At 44.0% G+C, this 22,344-nt stretch overlaps 1 protein-coding gene across 2 annotated transcripts in view; it reads left to right on the forward strand.

The window, feature by feature from the left end:
- COA1 (cytochrome c oxidase assembly factor 1) overlaps positions 1–22,091 on the forward strand; it is a 53,234-nt gene extending 31,143 nt beyond the window's left edge. For both annotated transcript variants that reach the window (XM_082287915.1, XM_082287916.1), the window contains 4 exons: positions 14,210–14,312; positions 17,180–17,331; positions 19,222–19,298; positions 21,784–22,091. In XM_082287915.1, the coding sequence (XP_082144041.1) occupies positions 14,219–14,312; positions 17,180–17,331; positions 19,222–19,298; positions 21,784–21,880 (420 nt within the window). In that variant the 5' untranslated portion in view covers positions 14,210–14,218 and the 3' untranslated portion in view covers positions 21,881–22,091. The remainder of the gene's footprint in view (positions 1–14,209; positions 14,313–17,179; positions 17,332–19,221; positions 19,299–21,783) is intronic.
- Positions 22,092–22,344: the final 253 nt, after the last annotated feature.

Below are 22,344 nucleotides of genomic sequence, written 5' to 3' on the forward strand. Positions count from 1 at the left end.
AAGTTGTTAAAAACCGAATTATCTAGGAAGGTAATTTTTCCCATTGTGAAAGTGGCTTGTCAGATATTAGTGAAATGAATTAGTCACTTAGCACACCTTTCACAACCTCTAAAAATTAGATTATGGCCTATACATTCCCATGAGTAACAGGAGCAGCTCTCCTCTTTGTGTATACAGCAGTATCACTCCACAGTTTCTTATTATGTTTTATTCACATGGAAGCATAAATCTGTCATAAATCAGTCCAAAGCCTAAAACTAACCAAACCAGTTCATATTTCTCACATGAGCTATTCTATTTGCATGCTGTTCCAGATTAAACATTTCTTGTTGTGATGTAAAAAGATTCTGGATACATGGTACTCAATGGAAAAAGGTTACAGCATGACATTTAGAAGATGTATGTGTGAAGAAGAAGGGAAAGCAGGAAAACAACAGGGAAAGAAAGGAACATTCGCTTTTGACCATCTCAGTAGAAGAAAGTGAATTGAGCAATACTTACCCAATTCATCCTTTGCTTTATCCCTCTGCTTACTGGAACTATTCAGAGTAGAGAAGTGCAAGCAGGATCTCATCAGTGTATGTAAATATGTGAAGGGAGAGTGTGAAGAAGACAGAGCCAGGCTCTGTCCAGCAGTGCCCAGGGATGGGACCAGAGGTGATGGGTACAAGCTGAAACACAGGAGATGCAGTCTGAACATCAGGAAACATTTTTTTCATTGTGAGGTTGACAAACAGCAGGCACAGGTTGCCCAGAGAGGTTGTGGAGTCTCCATCCTTGGAGATACTCAAAAGTTGTCTGGACATCATCCTAGACAACCACCTGTAGGCAACCATGTTTGAGTGGGGATACTGGAGAAAGTGACCTCCAGACACCTCTTCTGACCTCAGCCCTTCTGTGATACTGAGATGCTGCTTTGGTCTCTTGTCCGTGAGAAAGGGAGGCAGCTTATTTTCTCAGTTGGTTCCCTTCAATCAGGAGCAGCAAATTTCAGAAATGCAAAGGGTGCTCCAGCAGCCAGGAGTTCTGGAAGAGACCCCAATAAGCACATAAAGTTTGCAGTGGGAAGGAGTGGAATGTAGAGTCAGAATAGGCAACTTTACATCTGGAAAATTAATAGAAACAAAGCAAGAGAGCAAGAATTACGTATTACTTCCACTTCAATCACTCCAAGAAACATTCCCATCCTTACTGTTTCAGAGAGGGAACTGGGATGTAACTCATAAATATACATCAAGTGTCACCTGATGACTACAGCTTTGTGCCAGTGGCTTTGGGAGCATAGGAGGAATGCTGAGAGCTACTGTGAAAGGACTTGTCACGTACAAAAGCAAAGCAAAAAACCTGGATGCCTGAATGTTATGATGTTTAATTTCAGTGCAGACAACTGAGACCTTGGTACTTTCTGGGACTATAATCATATTTTCCAGACTGATTTACCATATCATTCTCCTGCACAGGATGAAGCTAAGCACATCAAGGGGTGCTTAGGTCCCAGAGTTTTATAGTGCCAGTTGCTGGTGCTGCAACACTTAGCTCTGGCCCTAGACAAGAATCCCAGACTTTGAGGCTGTACTGTGTTCACACTGGGAGAAACATGGTAAAAAGGGTCACATACCTCCTCCATCTCCTGTGACTAGCTTGTCTTCTTGAATGCCAGCTCTCCTACATCTTAAAAAGTATCTGAACTGGACTTAATGCAGTGCAGGGCAGCTGAAGAAGTTAAAAGGCAAGTTCAGTGCCAGGTTTAACACTGGATCCTTCTCTTGGCTCACATCCTTCCTGCTAAAGCTTCCCATGAGCATGGCAGGACAAGGTAGCTATTTCTTTTTCTTCCTTAAGTGAATATTGCAAAAGGACAGTGCTGAGGAGGCTGAAACTTTCAAAAACATAAACTTTGTAATGCTGAGTTCAAGCAAAAATGCAGCACTTTCAAATCATGCCTGGCACATTAAGGTAACCCTGACAAGCAAGATACCGAAGTCCAAATGCAGCTTTAATGTAGAAGTAGCAAGCTTCTGTCTGAAACTACGTCTTGCCAAGTTACAAAGAGGGCATTTTTGCATACTTTGCAGTAGACAATCCTGTTATCAAATGCGGTGGTGCTGTTGAAAGTGGAGGAGGAGCTCTTTTCACATCTTTTTCTAAACTATTTCTGCTTCTAATAAATACAAGTGCCTGCTGAAAAGCTCTGTGCTAAAGTGCCTGGGTTTCTTTAATGGGGACCTCAGAGGAGCACTGCTGGGGTTAACATTCTGTTTTTCCCAGGCATATACAAGTGTATTGCAGAAGGCACTATGCAACTAGTGTTCACAGAGTTTATAATTTCCTGTTGGAACAGCAAAGAAAAGAAGGTCATTGATTTAAACCAGAGAATACAAATTATTTCCTGCCCACAAAGCTGCCAAATGCTTGGAGTTATTGATTTTTTTTCCTCCCTGCTGCTAACCAAACACTTCTGCTCGTGTCATGGGCATCATCAGCTTATTGACTAGGTAAACATAACCCGTTAAGCTGAACATTTTAAAAATAATAGAAAATTATAGTGGCTTTAGTAAAAAAAAAAATACAGAAAGGAGAGGAGAGGAGAGGAAAAACAGTTCCTGAAGTTAATTAACTTTTATGTAGATTCAAGTTTCTACAATATAGATTTGCATCCAAATGAGAGAGCAAGGAATAATTGAAAGAAGATTCGGGGAAAAAAAACCAAAAGCCCTTTCCTAAAAAAAGCCAAAAAGAGGAGGGTGCAGGGAAGCTGGTGCTTCAGATTTTAAGACCTCAAGTAAAAGAAAAAATTACTGCATAATTGAGATTGAAAGGATAAAACCATGTGGCAGCAGCATGGTGAAGGCATGTTTTTATTTATTTATTTACTTACTAGCAGCAGGAGGTCTGTGCTATTGTCTGCATTTTTTTTTTTTTTAAGTCAGAGCTGAGCACAGCTGATGCCTGGCCTTGGAACCTGTCAGTTCGAAGATAACACATACAGTATTAATAAACGTGGAACAATACTTGCTGTCAAGTTGGTTACAAGGCAGTAGTTCACTGAAGGGAGCCTGACAATGTCAAAAAGCATTAGACCAGAGCCAGTAAATGCTTTATACTCTACAGCTGAACCCAAAAGATGAATTGATGCCCTGGATGTGACTTTAAGGCATCTGTCTGCTCTGGAGAGCATGTGTTTGTCTGAAGAAGCAGGGAAACAAGTTGCTTTTCCCTCCTCCTCCAGCCATCTGCCTACACGAGGGAGGCAAAGACCAAGACACAAGAGAACAAATCCTAGTATGCTGTAAATGGACAGGGATACCTTACATACAAAATAGCATTTAAAAGTAGGAGTGCACACTCCGGAGAGGTGTTTACAGGCAGCTCTGAACAGCAGGGAGACAGCTACCAGGGTGGGACACTGCAGAGAGGACTGGCTTTCCCCTGGGACTGGCTGTTGCAGGTGGCTTCCCTGGCCATGAGCCTTGCAGTCCTTTGGTGTGAGAGTCAGCAGCGAGAGAAGAGCAGTGGGAAGAGACACCAGGAGGGAAGTAAACAAGCAGATTACAAAGTGATGAAAAATGAGGGTATCAGTCTTCAACAGTGGCTTAGAAGAAGGTGTGACTGTTTCCTCCACCCCCTCACCTTCATGCCTGTTGACTGAAGAATACCATTAAGGCAGGAAGTCACAGATTATTAATGACTTGTTAACAGCTTCTTTAATTTTCTAATAAGTGCCAGCTGCAGCTCCTGTAATTATTCTGCTGGTCCTACAACATGCCCTGTGCCAGACTGCAAAATACTTTATTTTTTTTGTCTGGAATACATTGTCGTGCTCTTAACATGTGCATACTGCATATGGGCAATTGCATGCCTAAGTAAAATTACATCTTGGGCTGTAAGAGCACTTTGCAGCCATTAAATATTGATATCTTCCAGCAAAGTAGGAACCAGGAAGTGTTAAGTCACTTATTTTTGCATGTGTGAATTAAGACACCCAAAGTTTATAGTTTTAGCCACAGTGATACAGTGAGTCAGTCCCTGAGCTGCTTGTGAAACCTGGAAGCACTCTTCTGCTTTGTTTGTGCTGGTATCATCTGAACTGCAAAATTCATGGATAGGTTGGATGTAACACTAAGCAGGAGCTTTTTCTATGTAAGCTGAGGTCCCTAGGAGTAATATTTTTTGAAAGTGATGGTATCCATCATGCTTTCTAATTCCCACCACCACAGAGCTGAGTAGCATGTGATGGGAAAACAAAACATAAACAAACAGAAATGGATCACAGCCCACCTATGTGTCTCACATATGCCACATTTGTCAAATTTCATTGTGTTGAGCCCTTGGTAATCTAGTGTTTAATCAACAAACCCCACATACAAGTATTTGAAGATTACTGTTTTCTGAGGAAATAGTGTATGTTGTTAGCTGCCCTGTCTGAAAGCTACTAGTGAGGATGTGTCTTGAAAATGCTGAATTTTCAAAGATCTTTTAGAAGACAGTGATCTTGTAAAGGTATCACCTGTTGAGCACACACAAAGCATACAACATTTTGAAAAATCTCACCCATCAACAGTACATAAAGGTGTGGTCTGTGCTTTTGTCCATCTCTTGGACTGTCACACCTCCTTGCTGGACAAAACCCTGTGCTGTAGCTTCATAGGGAAACCTTGTCCCCCTATCTCTAAAGGTAGGTTCGCTGTAGGAAACAGCCCTGGAATTGTGCTGAATCTGTTTAGTCTGGCATGTTTTAGCCTAGGAGAGGGAATGGGCAGGGAACAGGGAACAGCCCAGGTCTCTGGGAATCAAGTGCATGACCTGGCACTGGCTTCCTGTGAAGTTCTGTGTTTTTCTGCCCCAGCTCTTCAAAATTAAAAAAAAAATCCCTGCCTTCCCTAACAGGAGCTATTGAAGGACCGAAGATTTAGTGAAATCACATTCAAATTATTAAATAGAGAGAGATTTATTCCTTAAAATCTTTCCCACACATATTCTGAGGAGTTCAATAGGGATTGCAGTCAGCTGTTCTCTGAAATTCCTCTTGTCCTGACTAATTTTTGGAAGGCAATCTGATTCATGTCCAACTATCTTGTGAGCATCCAGTATATCTTTTCCTTTTTCCAAGGGGGGATGAATAAATCGGTAGCTACTCCCCAGATGAAGTTAAAGGTCTGACTCCAGATGCTGCACATGCAGTGTGGCAGGTTCCATCATTTCCTTTGCCCTTTTGCACTCTCCGTCTTGCACAGCTCTGTGCACAAGTTAACAAGCTGGATCTGTCTGAACAGAAACCCTCAAGTACTATGGGAACTTCTTTGCTTTCTTTTATTTTTAATGGTTCCCATCATAATTATTTTTTCCCTTTTTAGTCTCTCTGATAATAGAATGTTTCTAGGTCAGAATCCCTGTTGGTCTTGTGTTGTTTTTGGTCCCCAATGCTTATTAAAAAGTCACGAGTCTTTGAGGTTAGCTTTTCCCCAGATCCTAATTTGTGTTAACAGATTTAGCTGATACTGAACCAGTTCTGCTCATATGGGCAAGGACCAACTTCTGGAACCAATCCAGGTGTACAAGATATTCAAAAGTAATTAATTTTCTTTAAAGCCTTGAGCTGTAAGCGTTGATCTGATATATTTTAAAAGGGACTTGACTTTCAGAAGGGTAGGGTCCTTCTTTTCTGAAGGAGGGGCCTTTCTGGGAGGGTTTAGAGATGGGTACTTGAAATAAACTTACCCCATCTGAGGATCTGGGGGGGTAGCATTTTTTTTAGTTTTGGTTTTCAGTAGGAAGTAAGGATAAGAGCAGGGTGTTGTAAAGTGCCAAAAGTATGTACTGCTGTAATACTATATAATAAAAAGCATTAGATCAGCAAGGTGTTTGGGCACAGGACTGCAAACCTTCCCAGCTCCACTGATATTTTTAAAAGCTTTGTAAATCAGGCTCTGTGCTGATCACAGCAGAGCAGACCACATCTTTTACCCCCTCATTTCCAGGGGCAGACAAGGGAGCAAGCATCATATGATTTACACTATGTTCCTGCTTTAAACATTTTTTCCCTGTGACTGCCCCCCCTGGCATTCAGTTCTTTTAGGTCACTGTCTACTGCATGCCTGTTTAATGCATACATGTGGATGATCCTGTTGAAGTTAGTAAGACTACAGACAAGCATAAGCCTTATCAGGATTGGAGTTAGAGACTGTAAACTTTCAGGTCGGTACTAACTTTTAACGTAGCCACATGGAGTTCCTAGCCCAATGACATCTGCATTACTTCTGTGAACTTCTGACACAATTTTCTTTTATTTTTGCACAGTAAAATGTAATCTGTTAGCCAATAAGGTTATCACAGATTCCTGCTGGTTTTTGATTTTTTTCCCACATCTCAGGATTTAGTAAGTTGACTTAAATCTGGATTGGTCATTGGTTTTGGCTTTGAGATTTTGTCAGTGTCTTCAACATAATGAGTGTATTGGACATAGATAAATGCCCACAAACTGCAAAGAAAGATAAGTAGTTACCACTGCATAGAAAGAATTGCAAACTCTTTGATCTTTCCACGAGAAGTGAATTTGTACTCTTCCCCGCTCCCTTACTTTGCAGGTTCAGTGAACCTATACTAGGAAATGATATACAGGAAACACACATCACACTATGAAAACCTCACTGGCTTGACAGTCCCTTTCTGCTAAGCACAGAGTACTGTTCCCTCTCATCATGACAGCACGAGACACTCAAAGGACTCTATTTGCTATTTTTTTATGAGATTCTTTTGTTTTAACGTGCCCATTTGGAAGCTGGGCTGTGATGCAGGCTGCAGGGAGGCGCAGGGACAGCATAGAGCAATTCTTTTGAACCTTGGATTGCAGCACTCATGACCTCACTCCCAGCAGCAAGGAAGCCAAGAAGCTGTCCCACAGCTTTCTCAGGTAAACCACTCACTGTTAAACCCATAAACACCACTGATCTTTTCTTCTTGTACCTTGGATGCAACTTTTTCATTTACCCTACTTATGAATTCTTACTTTTAAATCTTTGCAATTCACCTCTAAAATGCAAAAGGTGAACATTCACGTCTTCTTCCCCCCTCCATGGTGTCCAATTACAGAAACATACAATTAGGGATGTTAATGACAGATTATTAGGCATTAACCTATAATGCCATCCTCCAATAGCAGCAAAAATGGGTCACACTGTAGGTATAATTATCCTGGTTCTCTAATAGTACACCCTGTGCCTTGTTTCTGCGATGCGTCCTTTGTATTTCAGTACAAAGTACGGGCAGCTCTAGTTGTGTTGGAGGGTGATCTGGAGCAGGCTGTTGAATTGCTGGCACATGGGCCCGGCCTTCAAAGAGACTGAACAAGCTAAGCTGTAGCATCTTTCCAATAAAGGATTTTGGCACCTGCCTTTGTTACCTGCAGTTAGGAAGACAGGCTCTCTTCACAGAGGGATAAACAGAGGGACACCAGGAGATAATAGGAGTCCTTGGACAATAGGAATGGTGGCCCCACTGCTTCTATCTGCTCAGCACCACAGTGGTGGGTGGGAAGAAGGCACATAGAGGGGTGAAGGTGGGTGTGCAGGAGGAAGCGAAATGCAGTGCAGGTGAGCCCACCGGATGAGACGGTGCAGCTTAAGAGCACAAAGGGAAGTTGTCTGTGACAGCAGAACAGAAATTCTGTTCTGTAAATAGAATAGAAACATGAAAATAAGAGTGCCCAAGAGAGGAGAAAAATGAAATGAAACTAAGATATCTGAAGGCACCGTGCAAGTTTTGTGCTAACTGAGAAGGCCAACTGCTTTGTAGCGTGTACCGCAGGAGAAGTAATACAAGAGTGAGGTGGTTGTTTAGAGTCCTGTCTTGGGGTGACTTTATGATGCTGTATTCCCTTTCGCCTGCTCTATGCCAGACATGAATCCTGTGCCTTTCTGTGTCTTTAAGGGAGAGGGGGGAGAGCTGGTGGAATTCTTTCGGCGCTGTGTTCAAAACACAGATAAGCTCCCTGACTTCTCCTGCCCAGCTGCTCCACTTCTGCAGCAGGGAAGAGAATTACATTCCTTTTGGTTTTTTTAGCTAGTTTCTTGTTCATTAGCTGAAGTACAGAGCCCTGGGACTTCGGCTTCTTCTTCTCTTCTGGATTGTTCAGCAACACCAGAACATCATCGGGAGACCCTACACACCGGCCTGGAAGGGCCCATGCCGAACCCCAGCTCCGGAGAGGAGAGCCCCTCCCACAACGGACTCTGAAATCTCTCCTTCTCTCCACAGCGAGAAGTTTCATTATTTAGCATTATTCTTTTTTTCCCCGTGCCTGCATGCACTTTACTTGTTAAATAAATAGTATATTTTCTCACTTTCCTCCGAGGAAAATTCTTTCCGAACCTGGTGGGGCAGGGGTGGCTGTAACCTGCCTTCTATTAAAGGACATTCATTTCGGACATTCCTCCAAATTTTGTCTCAAACCAGGACAAGTCCTTAATCACTTTATTGACTACTTTCCCTTTCCATGTCAATTAGCTAGTAGCAAAGGCAGAAAATAAGCTCAACACTGTTTCTTGGCTTTCTTGCCAGTAGTCTTTCTCATATTAGAGTGGGCCCCTTAAAGCATTCTCACCAGGGCCAGCTACACATATCTAGGAACTGATCCACAAGGAGATCCTGGAAGGGACTATTTCAAGGCTGTCTAAAAAGGTGTTTTACCTCCTAAAATGCCAAAATATGTGTTTTCAGTGCATCTGAAGAGCAACTGAGGGGGAAAAAAAAGAAAAAAATGTATTAATCCTACTTTTGGGTTGACTGTGAATTAAGCAAACTTTACTACAAGTTTCTGAGGTCTTGGCGAAGGCACTCTATACATGCAAAGTTTTTGATATTTCTGAACATGCTGGCAGGGGGCAAAATTTGTGCTGCTAGCTCTCATATATGAGGTAAATAATATGTTGAGGCTATTTCAATTTAAAAAGGGGGGAAAATAATATGCTGAAATCCTGTCAGAATACTTCTGCTGTACTGTCCGGTTTTTGGTGAGAGTACTAATGATGAAGGTATGTTGTAGACAGTGAGTGTCAAAAAGATGTCTCTAAAATGTTGTCTTAGCATGTTATTAGTATAGAAATTGGCTTACAGCCAGATGCCTGCCTTATAGATCTTAGAAGATCAATGGATGGGCAAGAAAGCAAGAATGTGAAATACAAGCGTGTGCTCGTGTGTGGTTTGCCTGGCATTCCCCTCACCTCCTGTGACTTCCTGGGTGGTTTGCTGAAAAGCTGTGCCTAGGGCCAGCTAAAAACCAACCAGCCCAAGGGAGAGTTCCACTGCAGAAGGGTCAGCAACAATTCCAGCCTTGAAGTTAGGTGCTCAGGTCTGTGTTCAGGTCTACTGATAAATTTTAATTTAATTTAATAGTAGTCTTTTGCTGCACCTATTTAGTGTGTCATTCCAACAGCTCAGGACTTCAGTGGTTCAAGGTGGTTTAAAGGCTCCCAGCTGCTCGCATTGGTGGCCTGGCACTATATTGTCCTGGCCACGTGGGTAGGCAGTGGCCCAGATCGAGATAGGCAGCAGTGATCACTGAGTTTGCATGGATCAAGTTGCTTCTCTCTTGTTTCAGAGCAATATTATTGTTTGCTGTTTGGTCTGTGGTAGCACCCAGAGGCTGGAGATGCTGGAGGAATTTGGTAGCACCAGGGGGAGGAGAAGGACAAGGAGAAGGAGGAGGAAATGCCTTCCCCATAGAACCTGCAGCCACAGCTCCATTGCTCAATTCCAGAGAAAATAAAATTAATGTTTGTGCTTGGTGAAAATTCCCTTCTTCTCCACTACCTGCCTTTATTGGAAGTGCCCGAGACCAACCTCTGCCACACAAATTTCGGAGACCAAACAGATAACCCAAATTTGCCAAAATAAGGGAGACTCTCTTAAGCCAGCCTATTTTTAGAAGATCCTCTGTGGAGAAAACAAAGTCTAATTAAAAACAGCCTTTACTGTTGCAGTAACCCACCATTTCACATGTGACCCTGGGAGTTTGTTAAATCTCATTAACAGCCTGAGTCCCACTTAGCTTCAAAGTCAAGCCTTCTCCTCCATATTTTGCTATTTTCAAGGCACAAAGAGAATGTCACTATTATTATTACTGTTAGTGTTCTGCCCTTTAATAGTTATTTTTTGAGAACACTGCTTATAACAATTTAAGGTCTCTTCTTTTGGTAACTGTAGGTTCAGTAGTTTTGTGCATGCTAGTCTCCACTTAGTCTTTCTTACCACTACAAATAACATGGAGGAAAAGGTATCTTTGCAGAACAGCGTAGCTTGGAAACTGTGCTTTTTAAATTACCGGCTGTGAAAAAGTCTGTTTTTCCACCAATTGACTTGCATACTCTTTTAGTGATATAACAGGTTCTCAGGGGAGATCACCACTGATAGCAGCATGTACTTCCTCCTTAGGAGGCGATTGCCTGTTGTATCTATAAAATTCTAATACTTACAGCTCCTCGCTTGTGGCAAATGAAGTGGAGGGGGTTTGGTCCTTCCCTGTGAGAGCCTCTACAGTTTGCAACTTGTAAGTCATGTTCAGAGAGGCTCAGGACAGGAGACACACCTCTGCTTCCCTTCCTTAGTGAGCCACTCCCACAGCACTTCAGCAGAGCAGCCGATGGAGCAGCAAACACAGTTGGCCATAGGACAGAAATCCTACTGACAAGTCCTTGCAGACGACAGATCCTTACTACATTTTGGTCTTCCACAAGCTGTCACCATTCAGAAGTCAGCAGCAGCCATGTGCCAGAAGATGCTCAAGGCTGCAATATTCAGGCATCCGTTTCACAAGGGACCAGGATGGCAGGGAAGGGAAGCAGCAGCCCCCCTGTGAGGAATGCTCTGGGCTCCAAGGACACTTCTGTCCTTGGTTTTGGAGGCTGGCAGGGAATTGTGGGAACGATGAGAAAGTTTGCAGTCATGAAAGGCTTGTTAAAATGTGTAGTTCTGAACCTTTTCCTGCAGTGTGCTGTCATAGGTCTGGCTTGGGAAAACAGCTGAGAAACAAGTGGGACCAGAGCATCAAGGGCTAGACAGGGATGGGGTGGTCCAGCCCATGGGCTTCCAACTGTGCCTGAAAATGAGCAATGGAGACATTCTACCTGTTACCGTAACGAGGGCCTTGGTGCACAACTTGGGTGCACCTCAGCTCTCCACATCTCTGCCTCAGCAGGAGCAGCAACAGAAGAGAGCTGTGGGCAGGGGCAGCACAGCACGAGCAGCCAGGCGTGCTGCGCGGGGCAGCAGTGCTTAATGGGATCACCACTGCTCAGCTGCCAAGCTCCCTTGCCAGATGGCACCGTCTCTACACTGCAGCACTGGAGCGGAGGTGGTGATGAGAGTGTTTGTGAGCATGTGACTGATCAGCAATCAGATTTTCTTACTTTCCATTTATCTCCCTGGTTTGGGTGTGAGCAGACTGTGAGACCTAACAAACCTCAAACCCACTGACAGCAAGTTGCAGAGCCTCTAATTTCCGCTGTTTAGGCAAGTCCCTGAGCCTCAGTCAAAACCTTCTCACTGGTGCAAGAGCTCCTTGTCTTCCCACCTTTACTCAGCAAAATTCCAGCAGCACCCCCCACCCCCAGCCATTTGCATTTAATCACAGAAAGCAAATTTTGCCTGGCCACAACTTTGAAAGGGGCAAAAACAAATGCCACAGGTCACAAACTGTTATACCTGATCCTCTCTCCAGATTTACCATGGATTTTTTTTCCCCATCCCTATTATGGGGTGTTGGTGTCAAAGCCTCCTCCTGGCCAGATGAATCTTATAATAAACTTGGTTATTAATCAGATTTTGTGGGGATTTAAGGAAAGTTGCAAACACAAACAGGCGAGCAGAAAGTTCTCACTGTCCTTGTGAAATGACTACCACTGTTTCTCTGTAAAACCACACTTGCACATTTCCTCTGCTGTAACTTTTCATGCCATTCAAGTTCTCCAGGGTAAGTGAAGAAGAAAAAACTCATGAGAGAAACAGATCAGGAGAGAGAGAGTTGATAGCTGACTATACTAATGGCACAGTTTAGGCATTTTGGGGCATAAAATAGGCATAACATCCATATGCCTCTCTGGGTGGCTATCACTACTAGCAATCCACAAATCTGAAGTAATTTAAATATAAATACTAAAGGTTCTTAAAAATCAAGGAAACTAGTTAGCAGGAAAAGCATTCAACCTAGGAATAGCACACATTACAACTGAGTGCTAGTGCCAACAGGGCAGGAGATGAAATTTGTACCCAAATTGCATTCACAGTTTTGTAGAATCATAAAATATGCTGAGTTGAAAGGGACCCACAAGGAGCACAGAGTCCAATTCCTATCCCTGCACAGAACACCCCAAGAATTACTCCAGATGCCCAAGAGCATTGTCCAGACTCTTCTTGAACTCAGACAGGCGTGGTGCTGTGACCACTTTCCTGGGGAGTCTGAGTTCCCTTCAGTTTAGAGCATGCAAGTATCAGTGTAAGGGCATGTCAGCAGAGTGGTGAGCAGAGGGAGGCTGCCCATGTCACGCTGACTTGGCCATGATGTGAAGAAGTCCTGACACTTGTCTCTCCACCCTCACTGAACTGTGGTTGTCAGCTGAACAATACCTGACTAACACATACCTGAGGGATGCTAGAGGTGGTTTCCACAGCAGGACTCAAACAGCCTTGCCCAGGTCACATTTCTGTAACTGGTTTGGGCCTTGGTTTATTAATCAGCTCTCATTGAGTATACCACTTATGCCACACCAACATATTGATGCCTTTTCCTGGTCTTAAAATCAAGAGTCAAACATGGTTAGAAGGGAAAAAGGGATTTTACCTTGGTATTTATTTTAAGGATTTTTAGGTGCACTACGTCCAGGTCGAACGCACCGAAAGGCACACGACAATGCACACCCCCAAAAGATCTGGTATAACAGTCTATAGTCTTACTAATTAGGTTTTACTAATTAGCATATCTATCAAAAATTCCCCAATTAGAGGCTTGAATGAGCCCCTCCATCCCCTGGATGGTTCTATCTTAGTTTACAAAATGTGTTCTGGAGAGGACCTTGGGGTCTGGGGCACACTAACTCCTACCTACGAAGCTTCTAAAATGTTTAGTTTCTTAGCTGAACAAACAAGGTTAAGAATGTAGGCAAAAAGCACTAAGAATACAGAAGTTGTAAAAAGGTGTAACGGGGGTATAAAAGAAAAGGCAAAAAATCATCATGGTGTCAATATGACAAGTACTGGCGTGTGAAGCCTTTGGGATTATAATCCCATACAGCTCCCCCAGTTATTCATATGCCTATGTGCCCATTGAAAAAGAACAGCTTTTTGCTAGTTTTAAAAAATTGCTGTCAAGACCATTCCCCCCTCCCATCCCAGCTCCAAGAGAATCAAGAGCATAAGCCAATACTCAGATGCTCGTTCAAGTCCCATCCTGCCACAGCCTGAAGCAAAGTGCTACGCCCCCACTGACAACTCAGCTTGACTCCTACTAACCTGCTGTGGGCAGGATCGTTAGCTCAGGCTCTTCAGTCCCCCTCTTACCCAAATTATAGAACTGTTTCTTATTCTGCTGGGTCATGCATTCAAATGTCAAAATTGTGACTTATTAAAAGGGGAAGTTTGGCCTGGGGGTGGGGGAGGGGGGGTACAGGAAGGAAGAAAAACAGCTTGCAAGAGACTTCCTGTTTATCTACAGCCTGGGAAAAAAATTGACACAACAGAATACACACACCCTGGCTCCATTATCTTTGCTGGCACAGTGCTGGCTTGGCTCTGTCCCTTACCACTCGAGGCCAGATCCATCCCTGCCACGAGTGTGTTTACTTTAGAGGAGTTTACTCGAGAGAGAAATGCAGCTCCCAGAGCTGAATGCTTGCAGTGTGCGAGCAAACACACGGGCACCGGGACCCCCACCACAATGCCACAGCACTGGCCCCCGGCCAGAACGGGGAGGTCATTTTCTTCTCGGCAATTAGCGAAGTGGTGGCATCACTAAAAGAAGTTGAATAAACACATTCAACCCAGCTGGGTTCCCAGTTTGCTCTGTTCTCACCACTCTTCCTTCTGGGCGCACGGTGGGGCCCCAGCAAGCAAGAGCTCGATGCCTGTGCACTGGGCTTTCATTCAGGCCTGGTTGGAAAGGGGGAAGTAACCCTTTGTAACCCTCTTTTACAACAAATGTCTTCTCTCTTTTTCTTTTCAGGGAGGAAAAATGCCAGCTTCTCTAAGAAAATTGCAGCAAATGGCTGTTTTCATGGGGCTGTTCAGTGGCGGGGGATGCATCGTGATGTATAATCTTATGCAAAGTAAGTCTTGGTGTTGTTAGCAACCTTATTTCTCCTCTGCCCCTTTCACTGGCTTTTGTGTAGTGGGGGAAAATAGCAGCATGTGAGTTGTGAAAAGCAGATGAAGTTAAGGGGAGTGTGGCTGAGCCTCTGGGTTCTGCATCTGTGGGCTCTACTTTTTTCATCCCCAGGGCTTTTGCTCTCCCAAGTGCTGCTGCATGCATTTCCAGAGGCAGATATTGCATAGGGAGCAGTCTGTTGTGGTCAGAAGAAAGTCTGGTTTTTGGAGGTTTCCTGAGGGTGATGGTGAAGTGAAAGCTTCACCTGCAGTAATGCAGGTTTCATTTCTTAACTGAGATTTTGTAACTGGGCAGTAAAATAGGACCATCTGTGAGAAGGTGTTAAAGTCTAGCAGTTTTATCTGTAAATCTCTGTGTGGTGCTGGCCCTTAAACAGCACACCTGTGAAGTGCTAAGAAATCATGAGTTTCTCCTGAATGAAGTACAGATAAGAGCAGTCAGCAGTCAGAAGACCAGGACAAAGAGAAAAGCTAGACAGGTGATGTTGTCTCTAGTTGCTATGTGTCTTTGGCCAAGAATCCACATTATTAGTCCAAATTATAGATGTTTATTTTTTCTAAAACTGCTTTTAGATATTTAGCATCAGAGCAGAAATAGGCTTTGCCTCTCTCTCAGGGGGTGCCACAGGCATCTTGGCCCTGTGCCTTTCTCTTGTTGGTGCTATCAAATGCTATTGCTTTTCACCTATCCTGGTACCAGAGGATGCTGCCAGAAAAAAGTGTAGCCAAGCCTGTTTCTCAAGCCCTCAGATAAGCTCTGAAACCTCCCCTTCATTTTACACATATTAATAACAAATCAGACAAGGCTGGAAAGCAGACTTTAATTTTAGGCAGCTCATGCCCCCAGGCTCTGGAGTACATGACAGAAATATGATCCTTACGCTTTAAAATATTGAATCGGGCTTTAACAAGAACATCAGCATTTTTTAATTTTCAACTTCAGCACTGTGATCCAGAAATCACATGAGGTAGGCATCCCCTGTGCTACACAGCAAGCCTGAGGGCTGGTTCCCTGCATCCCTTGGCTGTGCAGTCAAGTGGCACATTGCAATGGCTCCTTCTGGCTCTCTTGCAATTTCAGTGGCCACTGAGCAACTTGGTGGCAAGGCAGCTAGGCTGCTAAAAGAACACTTTCTGCAGCCAAGTGTGTCCTTCGCTATCCTCTAAACAGACAAAGGAGCCACGCTGAGAACTTTCCTCCCTTGGCTCATGCCTGGGGCTATCACAGTTCCTACTGCCCAGTGCACAGAACTGGCCCATACTTGGACTTGCGAGGAGCGAGTGGCTTCCATAGTGGTGGGAACAGTGGGAGAGGATTGCTTCCCTCCCCTTCCTTCAGGCTGAAGTGAAGTTTGCATGCACGTGGTCTCTGTGCAAGCTTGTACAAATACTCAGGTAATCCTATTTCTACTTACTCTCATCACCTCCACACCCTTCTCATGGAAGCAGTCTGCTCAGCCAACTCCAGCAGGCTTTCAGATCTCCTACAAAAAGATGTGTGGACAAATGGATTAGTTGGGCATGTAATGTTTAATGCATGAGATGCTAACAAGGAACAGCTGAGAAGGAAGACCAGGAAATTAGAATCCATTTCTCCTCCAACCTGCAGGATAAACACAACGTACTTTTAACCTGGTCTGAGTGGCTGTTAGCCATGAGTTATAGGTACTAAAGGGCTGGCATGCTGCAACCCCTTTGGCTGGAGGTCCTTAGGATGTGCTAGGGGGACACAGGAGGACCAGTATAGGTCACAGCCTAGCAAAGGTGTTTCTATGCCAACTGGATGCTGTCTGCTCACAGGGGATGCCTCTAATTAGGGAGAAGGGGCAGCATCCTTTTACCTCTTGCTCCAAGATTATACTGACAGGCAAGAGACCAAGAAAAAAACATTACACCTTGTTTTAAACCTTTTGAAAGGTGAGGGCAAAGTTCCCAGAGTAGGATTTACACAACTGCACACTCATCTTAACTCTGCCCTTCTTGATGTCAAAAGAGTGAAGTTACACTGATCTAGAAACCCCAGCAAGACAGCCTCAAAACTGTTCATAAGCAAATCTCTGTCTCCATTCGGAGGGTCAGGAAGTCTCCAGCTCCTCAGCTCTGCCCTGTCCATTGGCAATCACAGTACAGTGTTTCACAGCCATACCAAGCAACCAGACATTGATAAAGAGCAGTTTGCCACAAGTGTCCTCCATGTGCCAACACCGCAGCATCCATCTATGGTGCTGTTGTGGCTGCTTGACCAGTAACGTGAGTGATGCTGCTTTGTGCCTCCCTTCTAAGGTGTCTGTCAGGAGAGTTGTAGCTTCATGCCTGCCTCTTGGAAAGCTGTACCAAGGCCACAGCAAGAGTTCCACAGCAGCAGCTGTTCCTACCTCAATGTGTGCAAGATATTCTCCATTATTAAAGTATTTTATGTACCTCCAAGAGAAAAAAAGTAAAAATTGAATTACTATCAGAACATTTCAGATATTCATCCTTGTGCCTTTTTTTCCTATTTTTTCTTCCTTTTAGATAACCTACAAATGCATGAAAAGTGGGGAGACACAGCCATAAGCTGAATTGTGTATCAGAATGGAACAGGCTATGTTCAGAGCCTTCTTCACTTAAATGAGCTGAATAACATTTGCTTCTCTGATGTAAGGGTGTATTTCCTCCTTCAGCCAAATTTCTCCTAATTAATAGTTTTGGACTGTATTTCAGGGAGGGTGTGGTAGTCTGGAGAAAATGTATTTTTCTTTTTTTTTTTTAAACTTACGGTTTGATTTTAAGCAAACAGTCTCCTCATTACCCTGTTTCTCTCACTTAGAAAGTTTTGCCAGGACCCAGTATTACCAGCAAGCTTTGGAGCAACTGAACAGCAATCCTGATGCCCTGGAAGCCCTGGGTGCCCCCCCTCTTAAGGTTCACAACATCCGCCTGACAGATGGGAGCAATCGCGTGGACACAGAAAGAGCACGGGTAACGCTGGGCAACTGGTGTCACAGGGTGGCTTCCTGAGATGTCAGGTGATGAGAGATCAGCCAGGGGATTTTCAGCAGGTCATGAGTCACCTGGGGGCACTGGAAGGAAGTAGGATGGGATACCAGTTGATCTGGAAGAGGAATGGATTTCCAGAGCATAAATCTACTAGCCTAGAAACAGCAAGAGCAGCATCTTCGTGTTGTGCTCTATGGGCTCATCCCAGAATGCCAAGGGACCTCTCAAGCCAGTCAGCCCCCTCCTCACACTGTAAGCCACAAAATCATTTTCAGAGACGTATCAGATCCAGCTTTAAAATAGCACCTACCTTCCGTTACTGCCCAGATACGTCCTGTGCTAGTTTTTAGAGCTTTGTTCAGAGCAGTTTTACAGCCTCTTACAGGCTATGCTATGGTACAGCATAAATGGTGTGGTTTTTAAGAGCACCTGTAAGTTTGTGTCATGGAGAACAGCTGCCCAGCCTGAGACTGAGAATGAAGGTTACGCAGTGACTGGAGAATGCTGTGCTGGGTGCTGAAGTATTGCACAAGGCTGCCTTGTATCAGCCGAGGGCTGGGCCCAGGCAAACCTTGCAAACACAAGTCCACTTCTGCTCGGCATTGATGCCTCAAGAGTACTTTCCATCAGTGTTTTTACCCCTTAATCCAGGACTGGCAGTCCTTCCCTTGTTTTGCTAGTGACACAAAGTGTCCCTAGCAACCTCTCCAGGACCTTCACTATGGTAACTCATCACATTCGAATAATTTTGTTTTTACTGGTGAGTAGTTACGAGTGCCAGGGACCAAGCAAGGGCATTAAGGAATGGATCAGATGGTACAATAAAGGAGAGTGGCTATCAGGGTAAGATAAAGAAAACCCCAACCTTTAACCAACTCACATAAAATTACTTTCCATTTCACTTCAGCCAGGCTTGCACTTACATGATACCCTGGACCAAAACTTTTCCCATGTTTTATAGATTGCAGCAGGAAACATATCTAAGGAAAAAAATTGTGCAAACCCCCCCACAATCTCATATACTGACTGAAAAGAAGATAACCTTTCCCACGGGTGTTTTCCTATGTCACTGTTTAAGAATGCTGGTCACTTGGGTGACTCAGGGTGAAGTCAAACCCTGCCTTCTACTGACCTCACTCAAGACACAAATCACCAACTTTCTTCTCTACTTTTTCATGCTCCTAAGTATTCATGTTCTCATGAAATAAACTGGTTAATCATCTTTATGCCACAGGTTGATTTACTGACTCCACAACATTCCCACTTCCTGGGTCTTTTGGCGAACACCTGGCATTTTCTCTGTGTGATTGCATCACCACCAGCAAATGCTACACCTGAAACATTTCTTTTATTCCAGCATTAGACCCAGTGCAATTTGCCGTGGTCAGAGCTGCAGCTCCAGCTTTGTTAAACAGATGAGTGATAGAATTTGTGACACTGAAAAAAAAAATCATTGAACATCTCATCACTTCAGTGTGTGTTAAGGGACTGATATACAGAGGATCTCAACCTACAGGCTTGTTATGGTTTTGGGAAGCTCTGACAGTGCAGGTCACCTCTGGATGACTATGCATTCTGGTAAGGAAAGGTGTTTGCTCATAAATATTTCAGAGAGCGAGTGGTTTCCCCTGGGGGTTGCAGCTGTAACACAGTACATTCCTTCGGCAGAGAGATTAATGCATGGCAGAGCAGACATACTTGTGTAGCCACACACGTGTTAGCTGTTACAATAGCTTAGTCCAACTCTGAAATACAGTAAAAAAATAACTATAGTGTAAAAGTTAAAAAGGTGCTATGTCTTTTACTAGAAGGAGCGAATGTCTGTTTCACACTATGCTTTGCTGAATTTTTAATGTGCTTTTACATTTGCAGATAAAGTTACCAGTCTCTGGAACAAAATCGGCGGGATACCTCTACATCAGCTCGGAGATGGACCAGTCCCGTCAGTGGTGTGTACTGGGGGAGGTGCCAGGGGAAATGGGAAAGAAGTGGTAGGAGAAAAGAGTAGAGCAGGATATTTGCTTTAGTCATCTGTGTTGCTGAGGTCATACACACAAATCAAGCAGAAACTCCTGTCTGAAGGTCTTGTGAAAGGTTATTATTTTCATTAGGACAAAAATGTAAGTTAGTTGAGAAATACATTGAATTCATCTCTCTGAATGTGAATAGAAGCAGCAACATGAGCCATTCCCTTGTGTTGTGTTCTGCAAACTGTAGCTCAGTACATACACAAATACTGTGAGCCAAGGTAAAGTATTGTCCCCTCCCACCCCACCTCCTCACAGAGGTGCAGAGGCTGTTGAACACCAGTCCTAACTCTAGTCTGATAGTATGGATTGCAGTAAGGGAATCACACATTATATCAGAGCCATGCGAGACGAGCTAAAAGCACAGGATTTGTTGTTTTAAGCTATCCAAGAAGTGTGGTCCTTATGGTTAAAAAAAAAGTGCTAGAACAGATACATTATAGTAGAAGGATGCTCTGATACCACATCATATAGAAGGGACTTTACATTTTTGTAGTACTGAAGCCTGAAAACCTCCTTTGTCAACAGTAAACTGGTTTCTGGAACTGAGCAAAGAATTACTACATGAACTCAAAAGTTTTACTAGATGCAAACCTCCTGTTAGGTACTTTCTATTTAGAAACCAAAACCTACAACTTTTACTCAGCTTCCACCAGCCACATGGCGACGTTTTCTATTCATAATTAGATGAGCATGTCTTACTGGATTTCTCTTCTGAGTAAGTATGGGAAGGAAGGTGTAAAAGGATGTGAGAAAAGCCACTAGGCCGGCACTTGAGAAACTCAGTACCAGGCCTGGCCTCCTCTCTAATGACCAGGGATAACCGCAGAGGCCCCCAGTCACATTTCTTGCACACCTCACTTCCCTAGTGCCTGAGCTCTGATCTCCTCACTCCTCCTTAGCCCCTCCTCACAGACAGTTCCGTGTTATTCCTTGTTCACAGTTACTGTGAAGCTAACTAACTGAAGATTGCAAAATGTCAAACTACAGTAGTGCATAAACATCTCTTGGAGTTTTCTTTTAAAGTGAGCTCTCTGTACATCTCTGCAAACTTTTTTAAGGAAAAGAAAAAAAGGCATCTTCCTGTAAAGGGATGTGTGGCAGATGAATCTGTCAGACTCCACCAAATCCACCTATGTGCAGGGTCCTGTGCACAGCTTCACATGGGGCTGAGGCAGGACTTGGTGTCCTTGCACCCCACTGAGGAACTAACAGTAAAATGGCTGGCAGTAAGAAGCAGATGAGCAGGCCATCCTGGTGGGATTCTGCAGGGTGTGTATTTGCCTTTCTGGGGGAGACCAGGGTGGCACTCACACAGATACAGACAGTTAAATGACACCAGGAGTTGAGTGCTCTGTGCAAGAGTAGTTGAGGCACCAAAGCCACTGAAATGCATCTGAGTGTGCAGTCTGTCTGTAGTAGTTTATTTATAAAAGAGAAGACAACTGTAAAAAAGAAAATTTGGAGTCTATGACCTCGTTTGGTCCAGGAGGAAGTGGCATTCACTCAGAGGCAGGCACTACAGGGATGGGGAGGGTGCTCAGAGGCAAGGGCAGCCAAGGCGCTGCAAAATTACTCTTGCTTGCCCCGAAGTGACCGAGGGAAGGGCTGAGCCCCCAGGTCACACCGTGGGGAACGAGCAGTTCTATGTCCAAGCCCGTTTGCTCGGCCTGGGCTGGAGGTGGGAGCAGAGCCCTACTGCAGACACATTGCACAGAGGTGCGGCAGCCTAATTACCTAATTGTATGTACTCAGCACTGACTCCAGCAAAAGCAGAGCTGAGCCAGTGCCAGGAGCTTTTGAAAAAATCCTATTTTAGTACCCCAAAATAATAGTCCTTTCCAGCTGGAAAAGCAGCATGAGCAGTTTCTCAGAAGTGGGTTTGGAGCAGAGCTTAGAGGAAGGAAAAGACTCCCCCTCAGTCTCCAACAAATGCAATTTTCCTTCTTTGAGTAACCACTGTCATACCCTGTCAGGGTTTCAGCAGTCACATTGAGCGATCACACAGTGTTCAAACTCTTTCAAGCCAGAATAATTCCTTAGCAACACCGTCTGGCTCCAAGGCTGGAGAGGAGTGGAGCAAGGAATGCACCCGCAGGATGGAGAGGAAAAAAAGGCAGCGGGTCGGGGGAGGAATGTCTTAAGAAGAGCTGGCAGGTTTTTGTTTGAATTGCAACAAATAGAAACATGCATACCAGACCTTTAAATCTGGGCTGTGCTATGATATTAGGGAGAACAGCTTTCAGAAGCTGGTGCTCACAAACCAAGTTTTAAAACACTTGAGAGAATTTTTAAAAGCAAAGAATGTGTGGAATTATTTGTTTCTCTGTGCCAGCTGTTTCTACACTGACTTTACCATGTTAAAAGTGATTGCTACAAGTTAAAAATCTCCTTTGGTTTGTGTCAGCTGGTGCCTTCAGGATGTCACCTTGAAACTGCAGGATGGTCAGAATATTCCCATTTACCACTCTCTGGTGGAAAGCACTGGCATGCAAGAAGGCTAAAAAAATCAGAGACAGCTGCATCTCTGCCTCCCATTGAGCCAAAGGAGCCATTAATCGATTGCATCCTGCTGTGTCTGTGAATGTACACAGTTGTCACAAGTGACAGTTTCACTTAAGCGGGTGTTCTCAAGATAATTTTCTCTCTAAGATTGACCTCATCATTGCTGTAATTGTAATTTCTTTCTTTTGCTGGTTTATTCATGTGTTTAACAGAAGCCTAAAATAAATATCTTGCAAAAGAGTTGCTGTTGCAGAGAAGTCATGTGTTTTGCCCTGTGTGTGCTGGTATTACGAATCTGAAATAAATAAACAAACTTCCAGGAAACTGAGCTTTGCAGACCTAAGTCAGGACAAGTCAGCTTCTCAAAGCTATTCCCTTGCTGCCTCAGTTTCCCCCCATTTCTCAACAATGTCTTGTCTAAATCAGGAAGGATGAAGCAGCAAAGGTGAAGCTCAGCAGCAGC

This window comes from Coloeus monedula, assembly GCF_965178545.1.
Source record: "Coloeus monedula genome assembly, chromosome: 1".
Lineage (NCBI taxonomy): Eukaryota > Metazoa > Chordata > Aves > Passeriformes > Corvidae > Coloeus > Coloeus monedula.